Consider the following 23652-nt stretch of genomic DNA (forward strand, 5'->3'; position numbering starts at 1 on the left):
ACTAAGCATCTGCACAACATCATCAAAACCGAGGGTATGACAGTTGAGGGGTCCCAAAAGGGTTTGCACCAGAACTGGTTCCTGCAACATGTCAATTCCTACTGCTTTGAGTAACTGCGAGCCTTTATGGAGCCATGCCATGAAATTTTCAGAGTGGAGAGGTCCAACAGCTCCGGCTAATGCAGTTAGTTCATTAATCTTTAAAGCGTCGAGCCTGGCTGTTAAGCCACTCACGCGTGGTGGATGAGGGGTATATGTAATTTTATGTTCCTGATTCCTTTCCCTTTCTGCATAGTTACGGCAGGGCCATAGCTCCCTTAAATGATCAGTTAATTTTTTTGTTGTAGTTCCCACCTCATTCCATAACTTTAATGCAGGGGGACTATCTGTATGTGGGGTAGCATCAAGGGTAAAGTGGGGAATAGGATTTTCAGTGGGGCTTTCTATCCCTTTTTCACCCATTTCTCCTGTTTTTACTGGAATTGATCTGGGTTTTGGGGAGGGCTTGCCCAGAACCTGGCTCACATCATAAGGTGGCAGTTGCAGTGTGGTAGCCCCTGCCCATGGGTCAAGAAAGGATGGCTCAACAGGGTTATTCCACATGTCCCCATTGCAGTTCCCATCCCAACTGTCCCATGTTCCATCTTTTGATTTGGCAAGAGCCACCTGTTTCCATTTCTGTCCCCATTCCTCAGGCACCGTAACAGCACTTGAGGTACTTTGAACACTAGGGGATGGCACTTTTTGCTTCTGCAGGTTTTCTACAGCTGTCTCCAATTTTTTATTTTCCTGCTTTACTTGCTCGAGCATATCATGAGTCTGGACTGCCTGTTGCCCTGCTAAAAGAGCTTGGGCTTTCCAGTGCTCGACTGCCCGGGTTGCCTCTTCTACTTCCCCTCTTTTTTCTGTTCCTTGTTTGGCCAGCATGCTGTCTAAGCCATCTTACTGCCATAGACATAAGTTGCAAAATTCTTGCTTTTTTAGTTTTATTACTATTTTTCAGAGCCTATGTTTCTACCATTGCTGTACATAAGCCAGTGCAAGTCTCCCCACTCTCTTTTTTTAAATTCATATGGTTCCCCTTTACTGGCAATCCAGCAGGTCCAAGAGTTCTCAAACTCCGTGGGGTTCATAAGGGAGGGGACAAGGGGTTCCCTAGCTCCAGGTTTTCTGCCATGTTAGATCGAGATTCCTACAGCAGACAGCTCGCTTACTCACCAGATCAGCGATTGGAGTCACAAGTGTTGTCAGATGCCTACCGGTGTGGTGCCCTCTCTGTTCAATGTTGATATCTCTCGGTTGCGTGCGTGTGTTCCCTCTGTGTGCTATCCCAGCTCTTCGAAAATAGCTCACACAGCAGACCCGAAGAGAACCCCCAGTGACCACAGAGTCTAGTAAGGTACGAAGGCACTTCGGCCAGGTTTATTGCCGTATTGGACACAATAATAGTTCCCTCTAGATTTTTACTCTACAGGAGTTATTTACGAGTATGTGTCTCTGGTCAATGGACTTGGCTCAGTCAGTGGCGGGACTTTCCACTGCCCCCTCGGCCGGACCAAGACACCGTCCCAGGGATACATTCTTATACACAAGTACAAACAAGTTACACATCACTCCTGACATATGAGGAGCAACCCCTCTACGTAGCAAGGTACAACGCCTCTATGTAGTAAGGTGCCGCCTCTCACCTTGTACATGTTGGTTCGAACAAAACAACTCTATCCATCATATTACCCTTTTGGCCTTGTCATTGGGACGGGTCATCCTGTTCCTTGTTATCTGTGGAATGTTCCAGCATAGGGTGTTCTGGTACCGTGTTTATACTTTAATACACTAGGTGAATATATGTTTATGCAACATCAGCCCTTTTCTTGCCAGCTTCTGTGAGCAGGGCCTGCCTCTTGCTCTCAGCCTAACTTTGCTTTATGATAGCTGTTGTCAGAGGTGTTTGTTGTCAGATGCTACCGGTGTGGTGCTCTGCTCTGCTCTCTCCTTGTTGGTATCACTCGGCTGCGTGCGTGTGTTCCCTCTGTGTGCCGTCCCAGCTTTGCGCAGATAGCTGGCACAGCAGACCCAAAGAGTACCCCCAATGACCACAGAGTCTAGTAAGGTACGAAGGCACGTCGGCCAGGTTTATTGCGCTCGGACACAGTTGCAGTTTCCTCTCGATTGTTACTCTACAGGACATACTACGAGAAAGTGCCTCTTGGCAATGGACTCGGCTCAGTTAGTGGCGGGACTTTCCACTGCCCCCTGGGCCGGACAAAGACATCGCCCCAGGGATACATTTTTATACACAGGTACAAACAAGTTACACATCACTCCTGATGTATTGAGGTGCAGCCCCTCTATGTAGTAAGGTGCCGCCTCTCACCTTGTACATGTTGGTTCGATGAAAACAACTCTATCCATCATATTTCCCTTTTTCCCCTGTCATTGGGATGGGTCGGCCTGTTCTTTCTTATCTGTGGAATGTTCCAGTATAAGGTGTTCTGGTACCATGTTTATACTTCGGTATGCTAGGTGAATATATGTTTATGCAATATCAGCCCTTTCCTTGCCAGCATCTGTGAACTGAGCCGGCCTTTAGCTCACAGCTTGACTTTGCTTTTTAGCTAAGTCTTGACATTACTTTAGTTCAGGCCTCAGGCCTCATACTGGGCCTTTATCAGGGCCTTCACTTACTACACCCTGCACTCAAGGCAGGACTCAATTTTATCTAGACAATCCCTGACAGGTGTTTGTCCAGCCTGCTCTTAAATATCCCAGTGATGGAGATTCCACAGCCTCCCTAGACAATTTATTCCAGTGCTTAACCACTCTGACAGGAAGTTTTTTTCCTAATCTCCATCCTGAACCGCCCTTGCTGCAATTTAAATCCATTGCTTCTTGTCCTATCCTCAGAGGTTAAGAAGAACAATTTTTCTCTGTCATCTTTGTAACAACCTTCTTTGTACTTGAAAACTATGATCATGTCCCCTCTGAGTCTTCCCCAGTTTTTTTCAATCTTCCCTCATAGGTCATGTTTCTAGACCTTTAATCATTTTTGTTGTTGTTCTCTGGACTTTCTCTAATTTGTCCACATCTTTCTTGAAATGTGGCCCCCAGAACTGGATGCACTAATCCAGTTGAGACCTAATCAGCGTGGAGTAGAGCAGAAGAATTTCTTCTCATGTCTTGCTTACAATGCTGCTGCTAATACATCCCAAAATGATACTTGCTTTTTTGCAATACTGTTGACTCCTATTTAGCTTGTGATCCACTCTGACCCTCAGATCCCTTTCCACAGCACTCCTTCCTAGGCAGTTATTTCCCATTTTGTATGTGTGCAACTGATTGATCCTTCCTGAGCACTGTACTTTGCATTTGTCCTTATTGAATTTCATCCTATTTACTTTAGACCATTTCTCCAGTTTGTCCAGATGATTTTGAATTTCAGTTCTATCCTCCAAAGTCCTTGCAACCCCTCCCAGCTTGGTATCGCCTGCAAACTTGATAAATGTAACAGAGAGACTCTGCTGCTGGGAGGGTTTCACCATGTGTCAGAGGGTCACACCCTGGTGGGAGGGGGCTAGATCTGTACTGGGATAAGGTCACTCTGTGCTTCCCAGTGTGGCAGAACCTAGATTGTCCATTAGCAGGGGAAAATCCTGGGGGGAATTGACATGTGGAAAGGAGAAAAACCCTGTCTGAATTCTCTCACATTGCCCTTCTCGCCCTGGCAGGCTACAGAATAACATCCACGTTTTGCTCCAGATCATCCCATCCTCCCAGGGGGAAGGCAATGGCTGCATTGAAGCTGGCTCAGGTAAGGGATTCTCAGGGAGCTGGTGGTGGGATCTGCTTGGAGGGAGAGAAGCAGTAAATGTGTAGGAGGGTGGGAGCCAGTGATGAGCTGCCAAAATATTAACAACAGATTCCCTCCTCCTCACCTCACGAGGGGCTCATGCCCCCCCGGGGGTAGTCCCCCATCCAACACCCCCATGCTCCTTGACACCCCCCCGAGACCCCTGACCCATCCCCCCCTCCATTCCCTGTCCCCTGACTGCCCCCTGCCGCCCCATCAAACCTCCTCCTCTCATTCTTGATGCCCCCTGGAACTCCTGCCCCATCCAGCCACCCCTTGTCTCTGTCCCTAACTGACCCTCACTACCTCATCCAACCCCTGCTCCTTCCTGACTGCCCCCTGGGACCCTTGCCCTCATTCAATCCCCTTGTTCCCTGCCCCCTGACCTCGCCGACCCCCTATCCACCCCCACATGACCCACCGAACACCTCCTCCCTGCTCCCTGTCCCCTTACCACACTGTCTGGGGCCAGGACTGGGTGCGCTCTGCCAGGACCCCGGACTGGCGCCAAAGGACCTGGCTCCCTGAGCCGGGCTGGAGCGCTCGGCTGGGACTGGTGTGCTGCGGGGCCCAAGCTGGGCCAGGTCGGAGCCGCTCGGCCGGGACCAGCCCGAGCCAGGGGGTGCTTAGCCGGGACCCGGCTGGGGCGCTTGGCCAGTGGCCAGGGGGAGCCACTCAGGTGGAGTCGGGACTGAGCGCGCGCGCTGTCCTCCCCCTCCCAGTCCACGTTACCTGCCTGCTGCTTGTTTCAGGCTTCCCGTGAACATCTGATTCGCGGAAAGCAGGGGATGGGGAGGAGAAGGAGGGCAGAGCGTTCAGAGGGAGAGGGGAAGGTGAGCTTGGGCCGGGGGCCGGGTGGACACCTGCCTGAGCCTTTGTTAAATTTAAAAGCTTTTTAGAAACCGCGTTGTCCTGGAACAACCGGTTCTAAAAAGGCTTCTAAATTTAACAAACCAGTTCATGCGACCCGGCTGGAGCTCATCCACTGGTGGGAGCTGCTAGAGCTGGTGGGAGGCAAGGAAATATCTTGGGTGGAGAAAGGGAGCGGACAGGATGTGACAAACCTGCTGAGACTTGTGTACTCTAGGATGTGATGAGTTGTCACTCCGGGGTGCAGTCTGGGGGCTTCTGGGAACCGCTGTGCCCTCTAACCCTCAAGCTGGGCTGGCCCTTCTCGCGCGCTTTGCTGGAGATTCAGCCAGCCTCTCCAGGGCTGTTGTCACCCAACACGACAGCAGATGGCGCCATGCAGCCAACTGAGCCTACCTGAGTGCTTTACCTAAGCCACTCAAGGAGAGAGGGAAGACAACAGCCAATTTCCCAGCGATAAGTGTTAGCAAACAGATCAAAGCAGATTACTTAGCAAATAACCAAAAACTCAAACCAAGCCTAACATACTGTCTGGATAGAATTTGAATTAGCAATTTCTCACCTTGACTGATGCTACAAGCAGCCACCAAGTTTCCATACACAGGCTAGAAATCCCTTTACCCTGGGACCAACATTCCCCAATTCAGTCTTTATTCTTCAGGTTTTTCCAGGAGTTCTCTTGTGTGGGGAATGAGGCCAAGAGATGATGTCACACCCCACCTTATGTAGCTTTTCCATATGGCAAGGAACCCTTTGTTCCAGAGCTCAGTTCCCAATCCAGTTTGTGGAAAAATACAGGTACCAAAATGAATTCATTGTCGTGTGGTCTGGCACATGCCCTAGAGTGCCCTGCCTGAGTCATAGTAGCCATGACTCATAGGCTGGCTGAAAACGTTCACAGGAGGGCTAAGCTCTCCACAGTCCCTTGTCTTTGTTGATGAGCCATGAACACTATCAGGCTTCTTCACTGTTGTACCTGAAAGGCTCATTGTGGGTGTTACCCAGAGTAAGCACATTTGAAAGACAGATACAGAGTCAATATCCATAACTTCAGATACAAAACATGATCCGTGCACACAAGTAGTATAATCATATTCAGCAAATCATAACTTTTCCAGTGACACCACACATGAGGCATTTTGTACAAAATGAGTCATGTCCTAATCATATTATAATCCTGCCACTATGTTGAATATGGGCTGCAGTGTCAGGTAGGTCCTAATTTCAAGGCACAGGTGTTGGGAATGGAACTTCCTCTCTTTGTGGAACAGGAAAATAACCCTCCAGCCAGGGCTGGGGACAACTTCCCAGACTCTCCAGTGCTGAAACCTGAACCTACTGACACTTCATTAGTTACCCTCATCCCTAGTCTTTGTGGCAACTGCAAACTTTATCGGTGATGATTTTATATTCTCTTCCAGGTCATTGATAAGAATGTTAAATAGCACAGGGCCAAGATCCAATCCTTGCGGGAACCCACTAGAAAAAATCCACTCGATCTTGGTTCCCTATTTAAAATCCCAGTTTTTAGTCTATTTAGTGTATGCCATGTGTATTTTGTATCTTTCTAGTCAAAATATTGTGCTGAACCAACTCATATGCCTACGTATATTATATCAGTACTATTAGCTGCAACCAAACTTTTGATCTCATCCAATAAGGATGTCCAGTTAGTTTGATAGGATCTATTGTGTCTAAACCTTTTTAATGGGTACTAATTATATTACCCTTCTTTCTTTTTTAATGAAATCCAGTACTGACTGCTCCATTCTCTTGCCCAGTATTGATTTCAGACTGACACACTTGTAATTAGCTGCATCACCTCTTTTATACTTTTTAAATATTGGCACAGCATTACCTTTATTCCAGTCTTCTGGAATTTCCCAAGTGTTCCAAGTCCTAATTAAAATCAATATTAACAGTCCACTACGCTGCTCCAGCAGGTCTTTCAAAACTCTAGTTATCTGGACCCACTGATTTAAGCACATCTGACGTTAATAGCTGCTGTTAACGTCCTTGTGAGTTACTTTTAGAATGGAAAGACAGTTCAGCGTCAACATCTTGTGATAGAGTTACATCATCTGTTTTTTCTCCAAATTCAAGAGAGAAAGTATTTATTGAACACTTTTACCTCTTCTGCATGATTTTTATAATTCTGCCATTTTCCACCTAGTAATTTATAACTACCATTGTTAGGATTAATTTTGTCCTTTTAAAAACTTCCTTTTTATTTTCGTTGGTTGGTCATTGATTTCTGATAGCTTCCCTTGCCAACTTTCTACAATTCTGACCTTCTAACTTCTATTCTTTACTATTGGACTTCCCTTGTCTTCCATATATTTTATTTGGAGAGTGTTGTGATTCCTACCAGAGAGCCACCAGCAGGGGTCCAGAGACAGCCCCTTCTCCTATATTAAGCTCTGACTAGTAGCTATGTGATAAATCTGATGACCTTGCTTCCGTCTGTCAGCTGAGAGACACAAAGTGTCTCTCTTTTCTACCCTCTGATGCCTCCTGGCTGCTCTAAGCAAGGTGAGGTGGGGACTCAGTTAACATGTGCCTCCCGGAGCTTCCATTTCCCATGTGCTACTATTCTGTGAATAGTGGGGGCTGTGAGTGGGCAGCAGGTGCTGAGTGTTGGACTCTTTCTCTTTCAGGCGCCGGTGACTTTCGAGGAGGGTGTCTGTGTATTTCACCAGGGAGGAATGGGCTCTGCTGGACCCTGTTCAGAGAGCCCTCTACAGGGATGTCATGCAGGAGAACTATGAGACGGTGACCTCGCTGGGTAAGGAGTCCTGTCCCCTGGGTTATTAGAAGCTGTGGAGTGTCTAAAGAACCTGAGCAGTAATAACTTAATACTTTTAGTCATCATCCACATTTTGACAAGTTTCTTTGTCCCCCTTTTTTTCCTTGTCTCCCAGAGACTAGCAGGCAGCAGAGAGGGAGGGAGGTAAAGAGAGACGAGGAGGGAACACAAGAAGCTCCCAAGGCCCCTGGGAGGTGTGCCAGCCTGCGAGTAATGGGAAGAAGGGAGAGGGAGTGTGGAGGAAGGGCACCCAGGAAGTGGGCTGGGTGGGTCACTGTGAGGGAGGAGAGGTTTAGGGATCTAGATCTGTGGAGGATCCAAGACCTTTAACCCTGAATCGCTACCCAAACCTCAGGTAAACCCTGACTTCAGCATAACCACTCTCACAAAGCCTCAACTTAATATAAGGCCCTTAATATTAGGCCCTCTTAATATAAGAGAGAAACATAAGGCAAGCTTAGGCTACGTTTACTAATTCATATCACTAAATCAACCACAGCCAGATCGATCTCAGAGCGTCAGTCCTGGCTGTAGGGTTGACCTACCCTTAATAACCCATTTCTTTATGTTCACCTCCTTGCCCCTCCGCACATGTACCAAGCTAATAAACAATACTCTGATCATGACATCTTACCTCTAGCGAGTATAAAATTGCCCACAAGACGTGAGACTAGGTCATCGATCATAAAATCAGGTTGGGGTCAAGAAGAGTGAGAGTTTGGAGAGAGTCTTGTCCTCCCTCTCCCCATATGCAGCAGCCACAGCTGTCTTCCCTCCAGGCTCCTTGGGATCTTTGAGCCTCTCCCTCCTGAGGTTGCATAGCCCAGTTCTTGTTTCTTACATTCTCCTTTTCCAGAAGAATTAGAGGCTGTTGCTCCAGAGTTTTAGTGTTTATTCCCCAGCATTCTCCTCACACTGGGGAAGTTTAATTCTCCTCCCATTACACCTGAGTCACTGGATTTCCTAATTCCCCAAAATGTGCTTTTGCAATGTCACAGTTCTGGGATAGCTAAGCCTTTGACCTGCCTCTATGGTGTGCTCAAGGAATGGCCCCTCAGGTATCAGGCCTCTAGCCAGCCCCTCTCTCTGGGTAGGGACCCACATGCGTCTCCTTTTTGACCAGTGTGTGAGGATTGCAGCTTGTCCTCCACTGTGTTTGCTGGACTAACGTCCAGTTCCTGTGCTTTGCTTTCTCTCCAGGGGCTGTGAGCAGTGTGTCTGAGATAGAGGTGGGACTTTTGATGATACTTGTATGATGCCAATACACACCTCAGTTTCCTGCTGTGATTGGTATTGCTGTGATTATAATGAGCAGGAGACGTGAGGTGTTTTGTCACGTAGCTGTCATGGGTTGATATGAATGGGTCATTAATGACTGGCTGGGAGTAACCTACATCAATGGAATACCCGACAGAGACAAGGGAATGACTGTGACCCAGGGCTGCCCAGAGGTTTCAGGGTGCTTGGGATCTTCGGTGGCGTGTCGCCCTTATCCACTCTGACACCGCAGAGCATTTACCCTGTGTCCCTGTTCCCTGTTCCTGTTCCCTCTCCTGTTTGACTCCGTTTATATAGTAATATTCTCAGCTGTACCTTTGCTTAACCAATCTTTGTATTGAAGTTTAGTTAACTAATCCTAACACATTGAAACATAATTCTCTAACCAATTGTATCCCACTACCCTAATTAACTTATACCTGGCAAAATTAATTATACAGCAGACAAAACCAATTAGAGAGTCAGACTGATTAACATTGTAAAAATGGTGGCCATAAAGATAAAACAATACCAAAATGAGAGTTTCACAACCACAAGCATTGAGAAGTCATTTCTTGCCAGACAGGCTGCTATCAAACTAAGTTTTCTTTAACCATCTTAAGATCTGTTTCTTTATCTGGTGGTGATGGGCACTATTAGGACAGGATCATCTTCCTAACAGCCCAATAGCACCTTAGTTCAGTGTGACTGATTTGGGATGTGAGGATGTGTCCCTTTGCTTCCCAGCTTATGACTGCCCCTGCTGCTTAGTCAAAGGCCTTAGCCTAAGAACAAGGAAGGCCTGAGACTGTCACAGTAAGAGAAGGCCCTTACAAATACAGACAGTGATTTTGATTCTTTGTTTTCATACTCCTGTAAGTAGCTAAGTGATAAAAATACACCTAAGTTCTTAAACTACAGGCTTTACAGGCAGGCGTGAATATCTCTATTCTAACAGTGGGTTCTACCCCTTCCCCCATTCTGTGTCTGTCTTGTGTATTTAGACTGTAAATTCTTCATGGCATGGGCCCCTCTACTATTCTGTGCATTTGTACTTGTCCTCTCACAATGGGGACCTACTTACTGTTAGTTGCTCCTTAGTATTAAGGTAATGAATATGATTTATAATCATAATAACTCTCCTGCCACTTTGAGCCAAGGAAGCTGGCCTTGAGATGTTACTGCTTAAAAATGAGCTTGAAGTTAAAACCATGGACTGTTCTTTGTGACAGGTATCCCAGAAATTCCTCTGACCGCCCTCATTTTCTTTGCCTTGAGTAGGGTCTCCAGTTTCCGAACCTGATGTGATTTCACAGCTGGAACGAGGGGAAGAGCCGTGGGTCCCAGACCGCCAGAGTTCTGAGAAAGAAGTGCCTCCAAGAGCTACTTGCACAGGTGAGGACTTGGTTAAATCAACTCAACAACTGTGTGGGAATTCAGGAAACATTTGGGATGCCCTGCAAAGACCCTGTGAGCTCTCAAAGTTCAGGATTGTTCCCTGCAGATGTGGAATCATTATGGCAGATGTCACTCATGACTTTCCTCCTATTCTGACTGACAACTGGCTGCAGGTCGCTCGCCGATCTCACTTTCCCCTGAGTGTTCTCATGAGATGCAGACCAAAACTGAGAGACCCTTCCTCTCTCCTCTGGGGAAGGTTTTGGGGAGGTCAGCTCCTGATAGGTTTGATCTCTCCCACACATATTTTGGATTGTTCATCCCTTTTTCCATTCCTCTGTCTGAGATTTTCTTTCTTTCCGGTGCAGGGAGTGATCTATGTCTGGATTCTCTAAGTCTCCCATCAGGTGATGTGATGGTGAGTCAGATTGAGGAGGAAAAACCCCATCAGGAAGATGCTGAGCAAGGAGAACCACATGGAACTTTATCAGGAAGATCCAAAGGGAATGTTTCCGGGAGTTATGCACTCCCAGAAAAAACAAAAACCTGTGAGACTCAGGGGAGGCCAGAGGGAAATTTTAGTAGCCTCTCAGACCTTATAACAAGCGACAGAATCAACTTGGAAGAGAGACGCTACACATGCCATGAGTGTGGGAAAAGCTTCAATCGGAGCTCACACCTTAGCAGACATCGGACAGTCCATACAGGTGAGAAACCTTATGGATGCTCTGAGTGTGGGAAATGCTTCATCGATAGTTCAGCCCTCATCTCACATCAGCGAATCCACACAGGAGAAGCGCCCCACACATGCTCAGAGTGCGGGAAAATCTTTGGTTGGAGCTCTACCTTAAACACACATTGTAGAATCCACACAGGAGAGAAGCCCTACACATGCTCTGAGTGCGGGAAAAGCTTCAATCAGCGCGCACACCTTATCACACATCAGAGAATCCACACAGGAGAAAGGCCCTACACATGCTCTGAGTGTGGGGAAACCTTTAATCAGAGCTCAAACCTTATCACACATCAGCGAATCCACACAGGAGAGACGCCCTACACATGCTCTGAGTGCGGTGAAAGCTTCAATCATCGCTCCGCCCTTATCACACATGGAAGAATCCACACAGGAGAAAGGCCCTACACATGCTCTGAGTGTGGGAAAACCTTTAATCAGAGCTCAAACCTTATCAGACATAGGAAAATCCACAAGGGTGAGAAGGCCTATACGTGCACTGAGTGCGGGAAAAGCTTCAGTCAGCGCTCACACCTTATCACACATCAGAGAATCCACACAGGAGAGACACCCTACACATGTACTGAGTGCGGGAAAAGTTTCAATCACCGCTCTGCCCTTATCACACATCGAAGAATCCACACAGGAGAAAGGCCCTACACATGCTCTGAGTGTGGGAAAACCTTTAATCAGAGCTCAAACCTTATCAGACATCGGATAATCCACATGGGTGAGAAAGCTTATGGATGCTCTGAGTCTGGGAAACTTTTCTTTAATCATTCAGGCCTCGTCTTACATCAGAGAATCCACTCAGGGGAGACACCGTACACATTATCTGAGTGTGGGAAAAGCTTCAGGCACAGCTCAAACGTTGTCTCACATAGGAGAATCCACATGGGGGAGAGTGCGGGAAAAGCTTCAATCAGCGCTCAAGGCTCATTAGACATCAGAAAATCCACATGAGAGAGAATTGTAATAAATCCCTTGACTAGGGTTGGCCAAAAAAAATTTTTTTAAAAAAATTACATTTGCTAATTCCCACATAGTGATTTTTGCATCATCTTCACCGTGGTGTCTCAGCTCCACTAGATGAGTTGCCTGCTTCTGCCTGTTGCAGCTCATCCTTCTTTGGGGTCAGTCCTATGATCTTTTCTATCATCTCCTTTCCTTTTGAGTCATAGGAGTGTGTGTCCCTCCAGCCAGGAATGTTCATCAGCTCCAGGTGTGGGAGAGGTTTGATCCCAACAAGGTACACTGAGGCAAAAACTACCTGTGCCTTCCATCCACTAGGACTGTACATGGCGTTGGCTGCTCAAGTTAGTGATCTTAATGTAAAAAGTTGTAGTGCTGATGCAACCCAGGTGCAGTGGTTGGCATTAGCTTTCCCCTTGACCTGACCTAAACTCCATCACTTTTCCTAGTCTAAACAAACCCTGAGCATCACGGTTATTCTGTTCCCCCATTTCAAAGCCATTGTTAGTCACTGAGTTCTCCCTTTGGGAACAAATTGTTTCATTCCCAGTTGCTCTGATGTTGCTTCAGGTTGTGCTGGAGAGCAGATATTTTTATCATCATTTTCCACACTTAAAATATATTGAATTATAACAAAGAGCAGGAACAGGGCAGAGATAGGGAAAAAAGTCATTTCACCCATTGTAACAACAGATGTAGTTAGGGTAAATCAGAGGGAGTCCCTTATTCCCTATCACTATCCTCCTTCAATCCATGCTAGAACCTAAGAATCCTTTTCCTTTCCCCAGTTGTGGGATGGGAGACTTCCAGAAGTGCTCCCCGTACTGTAGCACATGGCTAAGCTCAGAGAATAAACCCCAAATCTCCCCTGAGCTTTGCTTTTTGAATTCTGTATTTCCAATTACTTCAAGCCTGGGCATTGTGATTATTTACCTGTTTCTCTAGCACTGTTCTTACCACTGTTTCTGTAACATTTTTTGTTTTTTATGGGACAGGGTTGTTATTCCTTTGCCTAACCCCAACCTGGAAAGGCAGAGTGTCTGTTTTCTCTGGCCCTTCCCCACAGACAAATCTGACAGGGTTGAACCTGCCAGGAGCAAACAAAAAGCCCCACCGGTCACGCACACAAAGCAGATAGACACATACAAGACACAGAAGAAACTGAATTATTTGAGCTATCAACATTTCCACTTTCCCACAGCATGTTAGTTCTGAGGGTTGTTTTAATTAGTTTATTTTCTTGGAACCAGAACTGGGGAAAGAGAACACTGGAGTCAGTGGAATTACAGCAGGAATGGATAAGTCTCATGATTCATCACTAACCAAAGGCTTTGTAAATAGAGCGATAATGTTACTGAATGGTCTGGCTAACCCTGCAGTTAGAAACAATCAGCTCTATGGGTGGTAAATTGACAGGCTCTGCTGCTGATCATGAAATAGCAGCTGTTGAAAGGTAATGTGCTTCTATTTCAATGCCTCTGGAAGAACAGAAAACAATGATCTGTGTTAAAGGAAAGTTGCCATTTCTCAGAACCCCAATTTCTATTGTGTGTGTACAGGAAGTTTTGAATGTGTAGCAGGTAGTTTGGTAAAGCTTAGCTATTTTGTGTGTATAACAGGCTCCCGTCCACCTCCAGCGGAGGTTTCAGTCACATACTATGGCAACTTACCGAATGTCACACAAAGTAGTCCATTCCCCCCCATATTCAGTCTCTGACGGGAATGTTAGAATGAGGCAGAGAACTGGGAAAGTAGCACAGTAGAAATACATTAAAAAGTGGGATTAATCAGAGTTGGGATGTAGACAGAGCGTGTTCTACAGCTGGTGAAGTGACAGGGACACACTCCCACTAGTGCTGGCTCTGAAATAACAGCAGAAGCAGATCGAAGAGAATGAGCTCATGTGGGAGCTATAGACAGCTGCCCTGTCAGTGCATCACTCACCTGGCAGGTGTTACACAAAACACAGCACTTCCCCTCTGGAAGAGAAATACTTCCCCATCTGCCACCACTTCATTATACTGTCCATGAGGCTGTTTGTCCTGCAGGACTTTGATCTCTTTGGGTGATCTGGTGATTCATAAAAGAGCCACTAGGGGAGCAGGAGTCATCCCAATGGAAATCTCTTCACTTCTTTCTCAGTGTTACCTTCTTAGCCCTGGCTTTGGAGATGACCTTCACCTTATCCTGTCTTGATTTTAGGTAGGATTTTGATCACCTTCTGGGGCTTGGCAGCTTAGAACTTATGAGGGCTTTTCTCTGCCTTTTTGGTCCCCACTGCAGTCAATACATGCTAGACATGGGCATGGTGACCTTCCTGAGGATCTTGACAGCTTTAGCCAGCTTCTTGGTGGCTATTTTCCTGCTCACAGCCACTGTCGTCTTCTCATGCCTTGTCCTGGGGGCCCAGCTGCTGGTTGATTGAAGGAGCCAAAGTGCTGGTGACTTTAGCCTGCACCAAGTTGCCTTTGCTCATCAGACTCCTGAAACCCCAGCTGGACGTTGGCATTGCAGGAGAGAAAGTTTCAATGGAAGTGAATGCCTTGGCTCAGACTGGAGACACAGAAAGATTTTGCTGTTCGTTAAACAGCAAAGGAAATTGTGTCTGTATTTGAAACTGAGGAGGGAAATGAAACACCCACAGGATGGCGCAATGACCTAAGCTAAGGCAGGAGGGTGAAGGAATGGGGCTGAGGAATGACTGAAGTGGACTCACCTGGGATTGAAATGACATTTGTGTCAGGTAGCGAGAAATGTGACATTAATTCAGATGCAGGGTTGAGGTTTCTGTAGCTCCTTGTAGAACTTGAACTTGCTTTCCCTGAAGGGAGGAAAGGAAAGTCGGGCTGCCTTTAGTCCCTGGCTGGAGCAGTATATAAAAAAGGCTCCAGAAACACAGCTGGCAATTACAGGCCACTAAGGCTAACTTCAATACCAGGCAAATGGGGTGAAATTGTAGAGCCCACTTACACTGCTCTACAGCCAAAATGCTTCTGAAATAAATGTAGTCCAACTTTACTAATTCTGGGTCACTGAGAACGAAAATGATGCTTAAAATTGTTGATTGGCTCTAGTTTTCAAGATATGCTATTGGGTCAGTATATACGACCTTTGACTTGGGAATGGCGGAGGATAAGTGAGTTATAAAGGGAAGGGATCTCAATTTAAACCAGAAATGACTAAAATACATCTTTAACTGGATCTATGAATAAATCTATGACTGGCTTTGGACAGTACTTGTTTTTTAGGCAAAACAATTAATGATGCAATCTGAAGCTGATATTGCATCATACATGATATGAATTGCATCATGTTATTCCTAGAAGTCATGGATGATGCAATCATAACGAAGCTTACATCACTCTGCTGAACAAATTGCCCTATATCAGCTCTAGAAATCATACAGTGTCGTGTTCTCTTATTTGTCCGTTTCTGATTTTTCAAAGGGACACATTTCTGTTTAGCCAAAGTGAGCAGAGATGCCTCGTACCTGTGTGAACAATGCAGATAACTTCTGCTATGTTTGTGGTGAAGTGACTTTTGCATCACAAAAGCGAAGTATAACCACTCTGGTTAAGAAAGCCTATCCCCTTTATTTTGGCTGCAAAATTGGAGATCAGGACAAGAAGTGGGCCCCACACATATGCTGCAACACTTGTGCAACAAATCTTGGCCAGTGGTTGAACAGGAAAAGGAATCTATGCCTTTTACAGTGCCAATGATTTGGAGAGAGCCAACAGATCATACCAGCAATTGTTACTTCTGCATGGTGCCTCCAGTGGGGAAAGGTGTGTCAAAGAAGAAAAAGTGGACTGTAGATTGTCCAAACATTCCATCAGCTATATGCCCAGTACCCCACGGAGAAGGACTGCCGGTTCCTGATGCACCAGAATCCTTCTCACTTGAGTCAGACCGAGGAAGAGGATGAAACTTCTGGTCCTGAACCATCCATGTCACAGGACCCACATTTTCTCCCATCCTCCTCCTCTGAACCACACCTCATAACACAAGGTGAACTGAATGACTTTGTCAGGGATTTGGAACTACCCAAGAGTAAGGTAGAGCTATTGGGCTCCAGACTACAGCAGTGGAATCTCCTGGCAAGCTATCAGGGCAAATGGAGCCCATCAATGCTTGCAGACTATTGCTGGACAGTGACAAGAGATGCTCCATTTAATGAATACAAGAGACAAGCCAAGAAGCGCCAAGTAGACACTGAATAGGACTAAACTATGTACATAATAGTTTTTTGCCTTTTGTTTCATAATACATGTTATTTATATAACCCTTCTGCTGATTTTTAAAGTGTTACATAAACAGGACAGGTTAAATATTATCATGTAAAGCAACCACAAACACATAAAAAGACCTAGGTTTACAATTTATGATTAAAACTCTACTATCTACACAATATACATAAACATAAAATGTGAAAACTTAAATATCTTAGAAACAGTAGCCAATCAGTTGTTTTAATTGTCATATTTGAATTCAGCACATCAAAATACATAATAAATATCACATTTTATCTCTGAAGCAGACAACATCTCAAAAATTGTAGACCAGTGTTATTAGACACATAGATAAGCCCAATTTGTTGGGCGTATCTATTGGGTTTCTGGGAAGTGGGCAGGCGGAAGCCCGCCCACTGCTAAAGGATCCTCCCCCAGCCTAAGAGGAGGACCCACAGGACCTCAGAACCCCACTGATTTCGGGGGACAACTAATAAAAGAACAGGGATAGGAGTGCGGTCAAAGGGTCATAAGAAGGGAGCCTGACGGGGACGCTGAATAGAGAACCCCAGACAGTGCCCACTGCTGCTCGAAGGCGTCAAGGGAGCCAGCGGACGCCACCCAGAGGAACTCTGCCCAGATACGTGAACAGACCAAGGATCGGAAACAAGCCCCACAGTCACCGGAGTACCGATCGGCCAACCTCCTCTCCCTGGTTGCGTAGATGGCCCTTTTAGCCAGGACAAGGAGGAGGTTGCCCAGGAGGTCCTGGGACTTTGTGGGGCCCTGGATAGGGAGTGCATTAAGAAGGAGGTGAGGGGAAAAGTGCAGCCAGAAACGCAACAGGAGATTGGTGAGGAGCCGGTATAGGGGCTGCAACCTGGCGCACTCTAAGTAGACTTGCGCCAGGGTCTCCCTCATGCCGCAGAAGGTGCAGGTGTCTGGGATGGGTAAACCGCGCCAAGTACATGCCCGTGCTCACGGCCCCATGAAGGATCCGCCAACTTATATCCCCGGCAGGCCTCGGGACCAGGGTGGAGTAGAGGCTGGCCCACTGGGGCTCCTCACCCTCCAGTGGTGGCAGGAGGTACCGCCACTTTGTATCGGAGTGGGACACGAGGGTGAGGAAGTGAAGGGTGTGGACCACGAGCATGTAGAGATGCTTCCTTGGCGTGGTTTGGAAACGGACCGGCTGCAAGTCGTGCAGCCAGCTTGCAGAGAAGGGGCAGGGGGACCGGTCGGGTCTACAGGGCAGGAGCCCGATGAAAAGGTCCAGAGGGCTTGGGGTGGGGGGTGGGCAGGTCGTGCCCTCCCGCAGGACCCAGTCGAGGTAGGCCCGAGCAGCGGGTGGCAAAACGGCCTCCACCTCATGGAGTACACGCTGGGGAGTACAAGGTCTGGAGAGCCCCATGCGTTGAGCGAGCATCAGCCAGTCTCCCCAGTCGTAGTCCAGGAGGTCTCTGACCCTGGTAGCTTCCGCCAGGACCAACCTCTGGCACACCTCAGGGGACTCCGCCACCTGCACACGGAGCTGGGGGTTGTGTAGCATTGGCTCCACGAGGAGATCGGCTTTCTCGGTGGCCGCCACAGACCTGGTCACAGAGAACAGCTTCCAGGTCCGGAGGAGGCCCTGGTAGAAGACCGGCAGCCCGGAGAGGTCTCGCGGAAGACCCCTAGGTTCGAGATAAAGGAGCTGCTGGTTGTATCGGAGCCCTCAGAAGCGGCGCAGGAAGGCATGCACCAGGACTCTCCACAATGGACTACCCGCACCATAAAGAAGCCTCTGCAGTGCCTGGAGGCGGAAGAGGCCCTGCCCTCCCTTCTCCAGGGGCAGATGGAGGACCCCTGCAGGAACCCAGTGCAGTTCTGGCCAAAAGAACTCCAGAACCACCTTCCAGAGGTCGGCCAGGAAGCCCGGGGCCAGGACCAGGGTGTTGAGCTGGTACCAGAGCATGGACAGGACCAGTTGATTGAGCACCAGTGCCCTCCCTCGAAGGGAAAGGCACTGGAGGAGTCCTGTCCATTTCCGAAGCCGCTCCGCCACCCTGCCCTGCAAACCTTGCCAGTTCTCCTGCGGAGATGGATGCATGGCGGAAAGGTAAACACCGAGATAGAGCAGCGGACCCATGCTCCACCGGATGGCCTGAAGCGCAGGGGGGAGTGAGCTCGCCTGCCACCTGTCCCCGGCCACCAGGCCAGAGCTCTTGACTCAGTTGACCCGGATGGAGGAGGCCACCGAGTACACTGCCTGGCAGGCCTCCACCCGCGCCAAGTCGCCCAGGTCCTGGACCACGAGGAGCACATTGTCGGCATACGCTGACATGAGCAGCCGCAGCTCTGGCTCCCGAAGCACCAACCCCGTCAACCTCCTGCGGAGGAGACAGAGGAAGGGCTTGATGGCCAGAGCGTACAGCTGGCCCGAGAGGGGGCACCCCTGCCGCACTCCCCGCCCGAAGCTGACCGGCTCGGTCAGGGTCCAGTTGAGCCTGACCAGACACTCTGCAGAAGCGTACAGCACCTGGAAAAACCCACAAACTGGGACTCTAAGCCTAGCGCTTGCAGAGTGCCCATGAGATGCCCATGGTCCACCCTGTCGAACACCTTCTCCTGATCCAGGGACAGGATGGCGAACAACAGACCATCCCTGCACCCGAGCTCCAGGAGATCCCGGACCAGATAGAGGTTATCAAAGATGCTATGGCCTGGGACGGTGTAGGTCTGGTCTGGGTGGATCACGTCCTCCAGCACGGCCCCCAGCCCCAGTGAGATGGCCTTGGCTACAATTTTGTAGTCCGTGCTGAGGAGCGAGACGGGATGCCATTTCCGTAAATTGCGGAGGTCCCCTTTCTTCGGCAGTAAGGCGAGCACAGCTTGCCTGCAGGAGAGAGGGAGGACCTCGCCCTGCAAGGACTCGGCCCCAGACGGCGACCAGGTCCGGGCCGAGGACGTCCCAGAACACGTGGTAGAACTCCACGGTCAGCCCGTCCCTGCCTGGAGACTTGTTGGTCGGCATGCGGCGGAGGGCATCCAAGAACTCGGCCAGAGAGAGGCAGCTCTAGGCGGTCCCGGTTGCCCACGCTGACCGTCGGGAGCCCGTCCCAGAGCACTCTGTGAGCCGCAGGATCGGTCGGCTCTGGGGAGAAAAGGTGCTCGTAGAAGGTCCTGGCCCTCTCGCACATCTCCGCCGGATCCGTGAGGGGGGTGCCGTCCTCCGCCAGAAGGCAGGTGACGTGCTTCTTGGCCCCCCTCCGTTTCTCCAGGGCGTAGAAGAAGCGGGAGCCGCGATCCATCTCCCGAAGGAGGCGGATGCGGGATCAAAGAAAGGCGCCCAGGGCCTGATGGTCCTCGAGGACCCGGAGCTCCTCCCACTTCTCCCAGCACGCTCCGCAAAGGGATGGATCCTCGGGGCTGGTGGCCAGATGCCTCTCCAGCTCTAAGACCTCCCATTCCAGCTGCCCCATCGCCGCATCCCTCCGTCGGCTGGAGCCCGGGTTGTAGTCACAGCAGAAGAGCCGGGCGTGCACCTTCCCCACATCCCATCAGCGCCACGCCAAGAGAAAGGCGCACCGCTGCCCTCGCCAGGCCAGCCAGAACTCCCGGAAGGACACCACGAAGCCCTCATCCTCCAGCAAGCTGTTGTTGAAGTGCCAATAGGCCGGCCCCGGCCCCTCTGCACAGAGAGAGGCTGTCACAGTGAGGAGGTGGTGATCCAAAAAAGGGGCTGGCTGGATGCTGGAGGACTGGGCTCATGAAAGATGGAAGCATGACAAGTAGATGCGATCCAACCCGGAGTGGCACGACCGATGGGTTCCCACCCGGACATAGGTGAATGTGGAGACTGTTGTCAGAAGTGTTGTCAGATGCTACCGGTGTGGTGCTCTGCTCTCTCCTTGTTGGTATCACACGGCTGCGTGCGTCTGCTTGCCCCGTGTGCTGTCCCAGCTCTGCAGATAGCTGATGCAGCAGACCTGATGAGAACCCCCAATGACCACAGATTCTAGTAAGGTGCAAGGCACATCTGCCAGGTTTATTGCCTTATGGACACAATTGCAGTTCCCTGTAGATTACGTATTGAGGTGCAACCCCTCTACGTAGCAAGGTACAACCCCTCTACATAGTAAGGTGCCACCTCTCCCCTTGTACATGTTGGTTTGAACAAAACAACTCTATCCATCATATTACGCTTTTACCCCTGTCATTGGGATGGGTCAGTCTGTTCCTTGTTATCTGTGTGGAATGTGCAAGTATGTGAATGTTCCGATCTCTAGTGTCAGTACCTTTTAGGTATGTATTTTCTTGCAGCATCAGCCCTTTCCTTGCCAGCTTCTGTGAGCAGGGCCTGCCTCTGGCTCACAGCTTAACTTTGCTTTCTGTTAGTTAGCAAAGTCTTGACCATTACTTTAGTTCAGGCCTCAGACCGGGCCTCTGATACCAAGGTTTATATCTTAGGGCCTCCTCTTACTACAGAGACATCGTCTGGGTGGTGGTCGTGCCAGACGTCCACCAGGGAGTGAAAGTTGACAATCTCCTGGAGGACGTACACGGCGGCTGGGCACCGCTCAGTCCCCGAGCGGTCCCGCTCCTCTAGGATGGTGTTACAGTCCCCGCCCAGGACCAGGCACTCATGAGGATCCAAGGAGCCGAGGAAGGCGGACGCCTGCTGATATAACCGCAGTCGCTCCGCGCCCGATGTTGGGGCATAGACGTTCATGAGGTTGACCACGAGCCCCTCCATGTGGACCCAGAGGTGCAGCAGGTGACCCGGCACAGCCTTGGCGACCCCCAGCACCTCGAGCCATAGGTCGGGGGAGAACAGGGTAGCCACCCCAGCCCTACGAGTTGTGAGACGGCTGAAGTAGACCCCGTCCCCCCACTCCAGCCGCCAGCTGGCTTCAGTGGCCGGATCCGTGTGGGTCTCCTGCAGGAAAACCACAGATTACCTTGCCTCCCGAAGGAAGGAGAGCGCCTGGCTTCTGCAGGAACCCACCCTAAAGCTCCGGGCGTTTAATGTGGCAAAGGTGACGAGTGCCATGAGGAGGGCTGGGGGGGATCCTCGCCGGCAGGGGCGCTCACGGCCCCTCTTGGGCCACGCAGCAAACTGTGACCCACCCCGAAGGTGACCAAGGAGTCCACTGGTAAGCCGCGGCACCCTGCTTCCCGGTCCTTTAGCCCTCCCCCATGACGGCCCTCGCAGCCCAGAGGATCCGGGGGAAATCCCCCCCCTTCACTGGAGAGCAAGCCATACCTTGTTGCAGGAGCCCCTGACGCCGTCCACGAACTCCCGCAGCTCCTTTCGCAGCGCATGGGGGTGTGGGGTCACTGGCCTTCGGTGACCCACCGGTGGGACCTCTGGCACAGCTCCATGGCTCAATGGGATGGGCAGGCAGGGGCAGACCTGCGACGTGGCGCCCGATGGTCTGGCGCCACATGGTCCGCCTCAGGCCCCGGCTCAATGGGAGGCAGCGGAGGGAAGAGTGCAGCTCCTAGGGGGTCGGGACTGTGAAAAGGAAAGGCCGCTCCCTGGGGGTCACCCTCCGGGAAAGGGAAGGAGACAGCCCCAGAGGCGGCAATAACAGCGTGGGAGGTGGAGGGGGCAGGGCTGGGATCAGGAGCAGGGTTGGGGGGAGGGAGAGAGATGGGACCCTGGGCCGCAGGAGCTGAACCGTCAGGAGGCGGCTCCTCGTGGCCAGGCGCAGGGGTTTGAGGAATAGGGAGGGGGTCCTCAGTGATGCCGGGCTCAGGCTCAACTGCAGGTAGGGCAGCCTCGGCGTTGAGAGAACCTTCAGTGGGGCCCCCGCCCGGGAAGGAAACCGGTTGCCCCACGCTACCGAGGGACACCCCCGATAGCTCGTCTCCCGGCCACGAGGCACCGACCGTCGCCTCAACAGGCTCACCGGCTGTCAACGGGGTGCCATCCACGGCTGGGCAGGTGGAAGAGTCCAGGGGGCCCCCGGAGGCGGGAGTGGATGCAGCAGTGGAGGCAATGGAACAGGGGGAAGGGGGAGCTGGGGTGAGGTCGGCTAGGTCAAGGATCGCTGGCAGAGGGTCATCCTCCCCCTGGGTGACCGGGGTCAGACCCAGGGCCTCAATCTCCTCAAAGATGGAGGGGAGTTCCCCTCCCACCACCCCATGGTCCTCCCCACTTGCACCAGAGGTGACGATCACCTCTGGTGTTGCAGGTGGCGCAGGTGGCAAGGGAGCAGGAGAGACCTCATTCGGGGTCTCCGCAGGGAGGGACTGTGGAGGAGGGATGGTGGTGCCCTCTGGTGCTGCCATGTCTTCCCTAGCCGGACCTGGCATATGGACTGACCCCATGAGCATGGCGGAAGGCTCGGTGTCTGTGGCTCCCTTCCTGGTCTTACGGGGGGCTTCCGCATCAGATGGCGTGATGGAGCCCGAGCCTTCCGCTTGCCCTGCCTGCCTTGTACTAGGGTCCAGCCCTCCATGGCATTGCCTGTGGGCTGGTCGACAGGGGTTGGGCCGGAGGGCAGGGATGGTGGTTCGCGGACTTGGAGAGGTACTGGTGGGACAGCCGGAGCCAGGGAATATTCCCCCTGGGGAGAGGCCTCTCCTATGCCCGGCAGTATCCCTGCCGCACCCTCCTCCACACGCCCCGCCAGAGTGCAGGCAGCGGAGGTGGGGCTCTCCCGCTCATCTGGGCATGCCGAGGGAGGTACCCCTGCAGCACGAGCGGGAGCAGCGATGGATTGAGGAGGAGGAGGGGCAGCCCTGGGCACTGGGCGGCCAGGGGCGCTGGCAATGACGGGGCCGGCACCTTGCCAGGGCTTAGGGGTCCCGGGCGCTCCTCCGAGCCGGGCCAAGGGGCAGTCCCTCTGGACTTGCCCCGTCACCCGGCAGAGGTAGCACCGGGCCTCCCCCGTGGAATACAGTACATTAGTCTTATTATTTAATATATGCCACACACACCCTTTTACTAAAATAACCTTATTACAGAGCTTTCGAGCAACAAGCCAGGACAAGCACACCCACTTTGAGGAGTTCACTCAATACAACCTCTAGTCCAATAGCCTTCCACCATCCCCAGCCCTCTGGCTAGAAATCTGAGGTAGCCAGAAAGATCCCATGTACAATATGGGGAGTGGGTTAACTTTTCATGTCCTTGCTTTCAAAGACTGTTGGTATGCAAATTTTAACAACAATTTTTGCAATTAACAATTTGACCAATAAAGTTTCTTTTCCTTACTTAAGGAAATGCATTAGACTTTAGTATATCACATTCTCCTGATTTATCTAAACACTTTGTATTCCAAGTTGAACAAAACAAGTATCTGCATTTTAATTTAACATTTTTGTTTGATTTTAAACTAGATTATTTTATAAAAATATTAAACACAAAAATTCCAGCCACAAGACAAACACCACAAGACAGAACATAGAACACAAAACATAATTTCTATTGTGCCAGTAAATGCATGGTACGTTGAATGCTGTTTAGCTGGCATCAGTTTTCTCTGATTATCTGAAAGACAAAAAAACAGAGGTCTACCCCTTCTGGGAAGACAATCATTGCTTAAAA

The 23652-nt window shown here is 50.2% G+C and overlaps 2 protein-coding genes across 6 annotated transcripts in view; one reads left to right on the forward strand and one right to left on the reverse strand.

The window, feature by feature from the left end:
• LOC127041920 (zinc finger protein 34-like) overlaps positions 1-23652 on the reverse strand; it is a 143024-nt gene that overhangs the window by 43537 nt on the left and 75835 nt on the right. The gene's annotated exons all lie outside the window — the stretch shown is intronic.
• LOC127041919 (zinc finger protein 883-like) overlaps positions 1-23652 on the forward strand; it is an 88595-nt gene that overhangs the window by 19253 nt on the left and 45690 nt on the right. For 3 of the 5 annotated variants that reach the window (XM_050935677.1, XM_050935678.1, XM_050935679.1), the window contains exons 2-4: positions 3726-3808; positions 10062-10175; positions 10547-11641. In XM_050935677.1, coding sequence (XP_050791634.1) covers positions 10594-11641 — 1048 coding nt within the window. In that variant the 5' untranslated portion in view covers positions 3726-3808; positions 10062-10175; positions 10547-10593. Of the gene's footprint in view, positions 1-3725; positions 3809-7401; positions 7503-10058; positions 10176-10546; positions 11642-23652 lie in introns of those variants that run through there. The other 2 variants (XM_050935675.1, XM_050935676.1) reach the window with 2 other exon arrangements.

Source organism: Gopherus flavomarginatus, unplaced genomic scaffold (assembly GCF_025201925.1).
Source record: "Gopherus flavomarginatus isolate rGopFla2 unplaced genomic scaffold, rGopFla2.mat.asm U_1b, whole genome shotgun sequence".
Classification (NCBI taxonomy): domain Eukaryota; kingdom Metazoa; phylum Chordata; order Testudines; family Testudinidae; genus Gopherus; species Gopherus flavomarginatus.